The 11774-nt window shown below is 38.1% G+C and overlaps 1 protein-coding gene across 1 annotated transcript in view; it reads left to right on the top strand.

Annotated features, from left to right (window-relative positions):
- SLC25A24 (solute carrier family 25 member 24) overlaps positions 1–5037 on the top strand; it is a 32878-nt gene extending 27841 nt beyond the window's left edge. The window contains exons 7-10 of the mRNA XM_075182577.1: positions 909–1016; positions 2772–2939; positions 3795–3945; positions 4370–5037. Of these exons, the coding sequence (XP_075038678.1) occupies positions 909–1016; positions 2772–2939; positions 3795–3945; positions 4370–4545 (603 nt within the window). The 3' untranslated portion in view covers positions 4546–5037. The remainder of the gene's footprint in view (positions 1–908; positions 1017–2771; positions 2940–3794; positions 3946–4369) is intronic.
- Positions 5038–11774: the final 6737 nt, after the last annotated feature.

Raw genomic sequence — 11774 nt, 5'->3', positions numbered from 1 at the left:
TATGAATATGCAATAACTTTCTTAAGCAACTATTTTATATATAGTTTTAATTGTTCTTAGGGTAAAGAAACATTAGCTATTAGAAGATGTTCATGTAGCTGCAGCAAGCTATCTTACATTTATAACATCATTATTATTATTATATGCTGCTTTCACACCTTTTTAAATAACTGCATCCAAAACTAAATATTTAGTTTTACCAGGTGTCCAATATGAGTTGATATATAACAACCCCCTACCTCCACCCAAAGAACACCAAACATTTTTTTTCTTGCTATGAATGAGCTGTTCCCAAAATTGATGGCTAACAGTCCCACACTGCACTCCTCTCTGCTCCTCACTTAGTCTGTTTGAAACGGGCTGAGTGGTACGAGCAGATAGGAGTATGGCACTGGACTGTAAGTATAATTTTATTTTTATATTCAAACGCTGATAAGTCGACACCCGTAGCAAGAAACTGTGATCATTGACAGATTAGCTTTTCGCTAGATAACTATGTAGTTTTGTATGAAAATGATAACTGACAAAGTACATCAGAATGCATAGAAGATAATGTGATTTATTTTCAAAGTCATTTATAGGTGCTTTGCTTGCTTTCCCCATGGCCATGCTACAAAATTACCGAAAAAGGTTTTAGAATAAAATCTCCCTACTTGCTCCACGTCCCTGAGCCTACGTATGCTATAGTTGGTTTAGGCCAGCAGATGGCTCTCACGTTAGCCTTAGGTAATGTTGGGCTCATCAGCTGGTGAACCACGGGTTGCTCACTTCTGGGCTATTGAATCTTAAATGAATGTCTCCATTTACAATGAATGTTCTGTAACATGGGAATTGTAACCGTAATGTAGCAAGATATATCTAGAGGTCTAAAAAATAAAAATACATGTTTTTTGTTTTTTTTCTTCTAGTACAAAAAGATGTTTACCTCAGAAAGTGGCAAGTTGGGTACAGCCGAGAGATTTATAGCTGGGTCGCTGGCTGGAGCAACTGCACAGACTTCAATTTACCCCATGGAGGTGTTGACTGGTTTATATACACTTTGATATTCGTACAAATCAGAGATGTATTGTTCAGTTATTTAATTTCAACTACTTGTTGGAGATGCAGGTTTCCGTGTTCTTTAAACATCTGGATTTTGGAAAGGTGTATCACACTTATCAGTGTATGAAACACAGCTGCCGGTCCAATAGAAAAATGATGGATAAATTGTATAACTGTTTTATGTCCGTATATGTTAATGCAGAAATAGCCCTGTGTGAGTGAACATGAACACTCTGCGGTGTGGTATGTATTGAAATGCATTTAAAAATTCAAAGGGGTTATTTCAGGTACCTCCATTAAGTGCTTTCTGTGGATTCTCCAGTTGTCTCATCCGATGGGACTCGCATCTATCTACACTGCATGACTAAAACTATGGGGGGACACAAACACTACATCCCTGCTGCTATAACGGCCTCTACTCTTCTGGGAACTCTTTCAATTAGAGTCTGGACACAGCTGCGGGGATTCGCATCCATCCATTCATTCACAAGAGTATTATTGAGATCAGACACTGATGTTGGGTGATGATGCCTGGCTCACAGGCATTCCAATTTATCCCAAAGGCGTTTGATGGGGTTGGGGTCACTGCTCTGTGCAGGTGAGCAAAGTTGTTCCACACCAAACACTGGAAACCATTTTTTAGTGGCCCTCACTTTGTGTGCAGGGGCATTGTTGTCATAAAATAGTCCCAGGACCTCCTTCCCAGTCCTGGATGTCCCTCTCCACACATGTTCTGAACCCCTTATACCAACCTGATGTTGCTAAGCAACATTCCTGCTGTGTCTCCTGTGAGTCCTAGTGCTGGGCTGCATATTCAGTCACTGTGAGGTGTGAACAACAACACCAGATGGGGTGTTACACTCCTTCACAATAACAGCACTTACAGTTGACCGGGGCACCTGTAGCATGACAGAAATTTGATGCACTGACTGACGGTGCCACAATGAAAGTCACTGAGCTCTTCGGTATGACCCATTCTGCTGCTAATGTTTTAATACGAAAATTGCAGCGCTGTATGCTTGATTTTATGCACCGGTTAGCAATGGGCACAAATAAGAAGGGGTGTCCACATTCATTTTAGCCATGTAGACTATCTGTCTATCACGGTTTTACAGTTAAATGGATAACATAGCAAAACATAAAATGAGATTGGTATTATATTCATATTCATTCAATGCACATCAAACATTAACTGTGTGGAGAGAAAGAAATCACTTGTCTTAGAATGTATTACATGCCATTTTCACTCCAATGTCCAGTTTAATACCAAATAAAATGTTTTACACAGCAAATTTCATGTATATATAAATATTATTTATTTTACTATATACATTTTAAATGGCATGCTGGGAGTTGCGGTTCAACAAAATTTGGCCAGTATGAACCATTTGTTGCTTACCCTTCTACCGGTATATAGATTATCGGAAAAGTTTTTGCTCTACATTCTAACAGGTCACCCACCAGGTCTGAGGGGAAAACTAGGAATAATGGGACACTCATCAAAACTGATTCACAAGAGAGATGTGCTGTTACCTAGAGCAACCAATCAGATGCCTCCTTTCATTTTCTAAATTGCACTTCAAAAATAACATCAGTTTATTGGTTACTATGTGTTCTAAAGCAGTTTCCTATGCATGAGTTTTCTAAAGCGAGTCATTGTGTCTATAAAAAAAAATTCAAGCCAATAGCTTAAGTGAAACGGTAGCTTAATTCTTGTTGTTGGTTTCCAGGTTATGAAGACACGTTTGGCTGTAGGGAAGACTGGACAATACAATGGAATGTTTGACTGTGCCAAAAAGATTTTGAAAAAGGAAGGTGTGCGAGCCTTTTATAAAGGATATTTACCCAACATACTGGGTATAATTCCTTATGCTGGCATTGACCTTGCCATCTATGAGGTAATCTTTGTAGGCTGCCATACGCTTTCTGATTGACTTAAATCATTTTCCATACTTCCTTATCTTTTATTTAGCACCAGCTTGAGGTTCCCATAGATGCTGTGGTTTGGAAGGCTGATTTAAACGTTTATTGGCGACATATCACTAAATGTATGGACACAAAAGACTACGTATCCTGATCTGCATCTGATGGGGAAGTCATCAGGTGCCGGATGGAATAGATGGTAGATACGGTCAGCCGATGACCACATCTGACCATGGATGTGGTTATTGACCGACAGCTCTAATGTATCTCTGTAGTACTTGGATGTCCAGCCTGATCGCCCAATGGCTGGATTTTTAACATTTCCCATACACATCTGACAGAGATCTGTTTGCTCAACAGTCTGATCAATCAGACGGTTTATGGCCATCTTTAGTCCACAGCACTCTGTAATCGGGGAGAACAATTGGAACAAATGAATATCAATACAGCAGCAAACCATGGAGCACAATGTGACAATGATTTTGTTTGCTAGATCTTATAATATAAAGGTCTCCAATGTTAAACTTAAAGGAATACTTATATAATAGATCTGTATCTTGTTAATAATGCTTGGGTTAATTATTTTCCTTCATTGCAACATATACAGAAAAGCTAGAGGTAATGATGATTGTATCTCATTGCTTAATATTATAGATTTATTCTTATTAATCGGTGTGTATTGTCAGGTTTCCTACCTTCTCTGATCTTTTGGCCAGTATGAGGATAAATATTACCTAAGAACCCACACCCTGAGAATGAAATTAATCCTGGTAAGTCTCGGTGGCTCTGCCAGGCAGTAACAGCTTGTATGCTTCCTTTTCTTCTGCCAGACTCTAAAGAATAACTGGCTTCAGAAATATGCAACAGAATCTGCCAACCCAGGAGTGATGGTCCTGCTAGGCTGCGGCACCGTATCTAGTACCTGTGGCCAGCTGGCAAGTTATCCATTAGCCCTTATCAGGACAAGAATGCAAGCTCAAGGTAAGCAAACTCAGAATGTACCTATTGACACCGTCGGCTTTGAGTAAACACGAAATTGGAAATGATTTATCTGAAGTAAATAGGACTTTCTATTGGTGAAAATAAATAATATTTGAGAGTGATAAAATGATACCTTCAAATGTGTTTTATGAATGGGGCTCTCTATAGTCATTTAAAAGGTTTGCATTAACATCCTTTAGCTGCATAATAGTCATAGCCTTCTAAACACTGGTTTCTGTCATCCACTAATAAGAGCTCCTGTCGTGATATTGTGAAGCTACTAACATGAAGCATTTAGTTACTACTCTGTTTAACCCTGTAATCTTTTTACACTTGCCATCTTTTTGTAAATACTAAAGCAATGAAATGATTGTCTGTGCATCTCCTCTCCTGTGTATCATTTTGTATCTTTATTTTCTTGCAGCATCTATAGAGGGCGCACCTCAGCTTAGCATGGGAAGCCTCTTCCGCAAGATCATAGCCAAGGAAGGTTTTCTGGGTCTTTACAGAGGAATTGCTCCAAATTTCTTGAAGGTGATTCCTGCTGTCAGTATCAGCTATGTGGTGTATGAGAAGATGAAGGTGCAACTTGGGATCTAGGACTTGCCAGCTTCCAGCCTTTACACTCAGGAACTCCAGTGTGTGCTTGTGTGTCTGTGATTTTGAGAGATGTACATTGTACAGCAAGTATGACATTTGCTGCTGCCTTAATTGTGTATGATGGGAGCCTCTAGAGCTAACGAGCCATTGCCAAACTGTCATTTTTTGGGCTTGCGCACATGGGCATTGAAAAACAACCCTACTCAAACTGTAGACAAAGCCTTGTACTTTGTGCTTAAGTTAAGAGCATCATAAGTGCATTTATCAATAGTATACAATATCAAGTATGTAATGTACTTAAATGAACATTCCCATAGAACTTAATTTTAGTTCATTTTAGCAAGTATTAACTCTCCTGAACACTAAAGTAGCATCAGAAATTGTACACGTACAGGTCCAGTTACTTAGATTATTGTTTGGATTGAAACGTGCATTACATTAAATAAATTGAAGCCACTGTGCACAAGGCCTTATGGCACACTGAGGTCTCAACATGTGGCTCCCTGTCTTTTGTGTCAGACAATTTTAGTGCTAGGTGACACTTTACAAAATTTTGAAACTAAAACATGTTCCTTTTGATCCTTATTTTTTTATATTTGGGGTTTTTTAGATAACTTTTTGTTACTATGGTAGTATTGTTTTTTCACTTGTCTAGTCTCTTACATTTTGTGAAGCATGACATATTCATTAGCCAATACCAAAGAAGGCACTGGGATGCCAGGGGCACACATGTTTCAGAAATAACTTCTCTGAATATTCTAATGCATAGGGTGAGTATTAGTTCAGGCCTGAATAATGAATGTCTAATTTTTGTGTACTGTAGGTGATGGGTTCACTTTTAAATTCCCTGTACTAGTTTATAAACCATTTCTAACATAAGGGTCCTTTTGGTTTAGCAATTATTGAACACGTAATTTAATACAACAGTCCGTCTCACATGGCACATAAGCACCCCTCACTTTTCAACAGCCACATTCAGCCAATCTTCTGACATACGTATCATGGCAGATTTACTTTTCTGTCCTATATAGTATCTCCCCAATTAGCATATCTCACAAACATTAGTTTGTGCTATTGAACAATGGAGAGGGTAAACATTCTTTTGTTGTCAAAAGACCAAACTAAAAAAGGAAAATCTTACGTCTATATTTGCTATGGTTCTCAGACCTGTCATTGTGCAATGTGATTTCAGCTAAATTTCCTTGGCCTGTCCAATCAGCCTGTTAGTCTGCCGTCCACTTCACTGGACTAATGGGAGAGCAGAACATGCATTGTCTTCCGTATCCCTTAACTTTTTTTTTTTTTTAAATGCTTGTGTGGACTGTCATTGTAACGGATCTTGCTTGGTAGATACACGTTTATTTACTTTGGAATAAATAATCCACATCGGCCATAACTGCTGCAGGGAAAATATTTAACTGGTTTCTAAAACTGCTATTCTATAATAGCTTTTGCAAACAAAATGTGGTTGATTTTACCACACTATTTAGCCAACATATTTTTGGGAAGCACCTTAAGTGAATTCCAAGGATTAATAATGGTTTCATTTTATATGGTTTGTTTTGTACGCAAACCATTTTGTATTTTATTTTTTTGTACTGTCCGATGTTTTGGCTTTGAGATACTCCACACAATAGTGTTAGCAAGCATTTCATTTTACAAAAATATCCCGCTCCTCTCCATACCTAATTTTATCAGTTATGTTTAGAGAATATAACCACTCTCAGTAATGAGAAGGAGTAGTAGGCAAAAGCCCTTAAAGTTGGCCAGATCCTGCTGCACGGTGAGTGATGTTCAGAGATGGATTCCTGTAGACTATAGACTTTTTACAAATACATTAAAAAACACCTCTTTAAAATATGATTCTGTGCTTTACACCACCATATTTAATTACAATTCTTTTTTTTATTGTTTGTTGTTGTTTTTTATACTTACCTGGTGCATTTAGGTTCATATTTTTGTGTATGGAAAAATAACATTCACACTTGCATTCATCTCTGCCAGTGTTTCTTGAATGTATTGTATGTGAGCTACCGGGAAAAGTGGAAGTGTATGCAGTCTTTTAAATTATGTGAACCAATATGATGTAATGGGTCTAAAACCATTTCCATGGCAGTGGAACTCTGCATGTTTTTTGTGAATTTGAATCTAGTTACGTCACATTACCAAACACTTTGATAAATAACATCATATTGATATATCATGTAAGACTGGACATATGGGTGCCTTTTGAGAAAATTTTACTTCCGCCCATTGACTTGCCACATTTTGGTTGGAGTGTGTGTTTACATTTGTGCAAGACCCCAAAGAGATCAGTAAATATTTTCTCGTCTGTACATGAACTACAGAGACATTATGTTTGTAAGTTCCTACAATAAAAAGTTTGTAACAAACGTATTTCAATGAAATTGAATTTATAAATAAAATACTCCTTGTTTACTCTACTGCAACTGCCTTACATATCCAGACTATTCAAGAAGTACTGCGCATAAATGCAACATGTAAGGGCAGATTCAATTAGCCGCGAGGTGCCGCTTGACATCGCCTTGATCCCCGGGCTGTACACCTTGGCGTCTTATACAGTACAGAAATATCCACTCATTTTACTTCGCATCTCTATTGGACACAAGGGAAATGAGCGGAGATTTTAGTAAAAACACTTATGGCTAATTGAATCTGCCCCATTCTGTTAATTTGATAAACTCCTCTTCCTGGGTTTCCAGAACATGGTTACTCCTGATAACTGATTATATAACCTTTTAAATGCTACAATGTGTGTGGCGTGAAGTAATGAAGCCATCATTGTGTTTAGAGCGAAGAATGCAGATGATGGAAACCTTTCAGATACCTTTTCGAATCCATGCAACCATGATCTTTGCAAGGTCATTTAATGTAACCGGTATCATTCTGTGTCTTTAAAGAGACCATGGGCTATATTTACTAAGCTGCGGGTTTGAAAAAGTAGGGATGTTGCCTATAGCAACCAATCAGATTCTAGCTTTCATTTATTTAGTACCTTCTACAAAATGATAGCTAGAATCTGATTGGTTGCTATTATACTCAACATCCCCACTTTTTCAAACCCGCAGCTTTGTAAATCTAGCCCCATGTTTAAAATTTAAATAAAAACCAAGTTTAAGAGAGAAAATCTTTTTCGAATGCATTTTGCGATAAGTGTGTGTAACTTCATCTGTTATCTAACTGAATTATTAACAGTGACATTTAAACACAGATTTCTTGTAGTTTTATAACCGAATTGATCTGACCCTGCTGTAAGTTTCTGTTTGACGACAGGGAGGAGATGTCAAAAGTTTATTTAGCAAGATGTGATTTCTGATATCATTAAACTGAAATACAGCGTAGAGATTAATTGCTTTAGTGGTCTATCACGCTAAAGGTTGAAAAAAACTTATGAAGTAATTAAGAATGAAACAATAAAATCAAATGATCATACAAGTCTTTCCAGTTTAAACCAGTTTATTGAAAGAAAAACACACAAAGATAATTAGGCGCCAGTAAGTATATTAAGGTGCTACACTTAATTACTGTCTAGCAGCTGTATATTAAGGTGCTTCACTTCACCGCTGCTCTATGTTAACAGGTGCTGAATTGGTTATATAATGAAAACAAAAACAAACTCTCTGTTCTTTAATTATGATCGTCCTCAAAGAGAATTGTACACTCCAAAGGCCTAAACTTGCTACTTTGAGGTTCCTAGTTTGTCTCCTTGGGAAAGCAGAGATTGCAGTGTTTCACAAAAAGCAGACTCCATAATTATATAGGTACTCTTGAGCATTTTAAGCTTTGTTTCAGGTTGGGCATGTGCGCTTAGAAATGTGCTGTTCTGCCAAATTACAGCTGAAAGGTGCAAAATACATCTCATTGAAAGTATAGGATGAGTCAGACCTCCACTATTTCAGAGCTGGTACAAAATTTAAGTGCTTGCGTTGGGTGACTCGGCAATGCCTCTAACATGCGTTCTCTCCTCCCCCTTACATATTTCAATAATCTTGCTCCATAAAATGCATTCTCATTTTTGCAGTGCTTTGCAGTGAACCATACTTTGAAAGGAACTTGCCCAACCCAGTCCGCTATTGCAAACTTCTGCTCTTCCATAATTGCCACCATTGTTCTGCAATCTCGTGCATTTTAATGAATATCTAGATGTACTTGCGCAAATGGAGGCACATAGCACAGAAAAAAGAGGATTTTTTGTGCTGTACCTCGGTATCTTGCCTATTTTGTACTTTGAAAGTAAGACCCAGTTTTTTTTTTTTTTTCTTTTTTTTTGGGGGGAGCAAGGGTTGCATTGTAAGAGTAGTTATGTGATTTTCACATACAAACGGAGAAAGCCCTAACACCAGTACAACTGTGCTTGTACTTGCCCACACACTTTGTTTCCTGTATCTTGCAGTGGGATGTGAAAATAGTAATTTATAAAGCAATAAAACTAAAAAAATACAACTACCTACTGTAGATGAGCGTTTTTGGCAGTAAATATGTATTCGTAAAATAGTCTTTGATAGAGAATGACAGGAGGTAACAAACCTATTATATATATCAAACTCGCCCTCACCTCCTGTTTTTTGTTTTTCTCTTTCTGAGCTAAAATAAGATTACAGAAGAAAGAAATATTGCACACTAAGGTGTGAAATAAACCAGCCTGTTCTACAAAAGCACTAGGGCAGCTTTAAAGCAGCGCCAGGTGCCGCTGAACATCGCCTGGATGATCAGATGAAGGTATAACTGCCTATTACGGTAAGAAATCTCCGCTCCTTTATCTGCGCACCTGTATGGGACGTCAAGAAAAATTAGCAAAAATTTCTGTAAAAACTCGGATCATGTTGTGTCTCCGCGAAATGTTCCGGAGACCCATTGCGTCGCCACGCGCTGAAATTAATATACCACTTTGAGTATGAATTAATTTCTATTTCTTTACATGACAACAGGTGGTAATGGAGTATCCTTAAGATGACACAAAGGAGGCAATGGTACATTTAAATGAGAAATAAGTTGTGTTGGGTTTTAAAGCTAAAAGACTCTTGTCTCTTTAAAAGTATTCAATAAGAATAAAGGAATCCCTTGAAATTTCTTTATACCCTGGATGATCTTATTGAAGGAGCTTCAGTTGCTGGCGATGTGGCACGTGGGCATTGCTGGGGGCTTTATCAGACTGTCTGTCTGTTTCTTTTTACTTCCTCTCTCAACAGAAATAATTTGTCTCAGGATAACCAACTGCCTTTATTTAGCATTCACTCCACGGAAAAATGTGACGTGCGTGAAACCTGTCGCACTGTACATGCACACAACTCGTGCATATTTTGAGTTGAAGGAATCTGTTACTTGCGCTTGATGAGGTGGGTCAGGGGCATTTGTGTGTAAGTTCACAGCCGGGGTGTGGAGATGCAAGACTGCCTCACTCCTTAGAGATGTATCCGATTTTCACTTACATGTATCTTTAAGATACACCTTTTAAGGAGGGAATTTAATTCCTCCCATAATAGCGCTGCGCTAAGTGTATTACCGTTAATTCGGTAATTTCAGCACAGATTTCTGCTCAGGGAGCAGCGAGCAACAATCCGGCATTGAAATGACCGTTTTAACGGTAATTGAGAACTGTTACCGTAATATTGGTATTAGTGCGTAGACCGCGTTGCTTTTTACAGTAATGTGCCCAATATTCCCCTAAGAGGTGTATATTTTTGCATCCAATAGCCCTGCTGGATTTCACTGCTCATGCTCTGTGCTGATAGTGGAGTCAATCAGTGGTATAACTACAGACGTTGCTGGGGGTGCTGTGCTTAAACCCTCTCGCATCTCTGGGCCTCATAGCTACAGTACTTAATGCAACTGCGTTTGATCCGTCACTGCTGCCATTGTTTTTTCTGCTGTGGTAATATTAAATATTTGCTGTGTACTATTGGGTTTTCAGCTCAGTTATCATGAATCGTGTTAGGAAGTTTGTTTTCCTTTGCCAAGAATTAACTGGGGTTATGTACTAAGTGGGTTGCTACAATTTCCTATTCTCCTAGAATGGCAAGCTTTTTAACAGGAAACCAAAAATATCGATGTCCTGTATCCTCCACTTGTTGCTTTATGTTAGCAAATAGAAAAGCAATTTCAGAAAATGTAAAGATGTTTTCCAAAACATCAAGCTGGAAAGTATGAAACATTCTAAAATAAAAATGCAGCTTGTCTAATTTCTCAGGACAGTCCTAAATTTTGAAGGATGTCCCTAAACAATATATGTCCCACTGTCCCTGGTTTTGTAATGAATGCCAATTGCATAATGTGGTTTCTACGTGCAGTTCTCAAGCTGCTTATAAGTGGTTTCCTATGATATATAAAAATTGCTCTGATCGGATATTCAGGTCTCTGCAATGTAAACAGATTATTAGCAGGGTCCCAAAAAATATATGTGCCCTGTAATCCTCCACTTCTTGTCTCTCTTATGTGGTTAGCCAATTGAATGGCAGTTTTAGATCATGAAAATAAGTTTTCCAAAACATCAAGCTGGTAAATTAAAATAACAAAATCAAACTTCCTGAATTAAACCACCAGTTATAAACAACTTTCTAAGGACAGTTCCAAGTGTCTCATTGTAAATAATTTTCTTTCTCAGTGTCTCAGCAGATTAGGGGGTAAATGTATGATACTCCGCTTTCTTCAACTCCCGCGAGTTCGGCGAGATGACAGCTAAAATTTAAAGCGGCGCTGCCTTGTAAAGGGAGACTTGCCTTTACAAGGCAGCGCCGCTTTATATTTTAGCTGTCATCTCGCCGAACTCGCGGGAGTTGAAGAAACCTGAGTATCCTACATTTACCCCTAGGTGGTTTTTCCCTTCTTTTGGTTACTGGATGCAGTTTTCGGTAACAGTCCTTACTATGTTTCTTAGCATCAAATGTATTAAATAGGAGTAGAACTGAATCTTGATAATGTCCGGTGATCAGGTCATGCTGAGAAGATGCAGTACCTTAGATCATGTATAGAATGTAGTTAAATTGTGTTCATTTGTCAGGACATGCTGAGTAGGTAGTTGCGTAAGTTTGCATAAAGTAAAAGTAGTATATTATGATAATGTTCAGTAGTCATGTTATTTTGCGTAGTTATTATATTCTATTCAAAGTAGGGGTCTACAATAACAGCTTGCATGCTGATGTTGGCTTCTCATAACAAGCTTACTGGCTCAGCAGGCCAAAACGAGAACACTTACGGCCTCCAGCAACTTC

The sequence above is a fragment of the Mixophyes fleayi genome, chromosome 8 (assembly GCF_038048845.1).
Source record: "Mixophyes fleayi isolate aMixFle1 chromosome 8, aMixFle1.hap1, whole genome shotgun sequence".
Classification (NCBI taxonomy): domain Eukaryota; kingdom Metazoa; phylum Chordata; class Amphibia; order Anura; family Limnodynastidae; genus Mixophyes; species Mixophyes fleayi.
The sequence above is the reverse complement of the archived record's forward strand: the minus strand, read 5'-3'. Positions and strand labels throughout refer to the sequence as shown.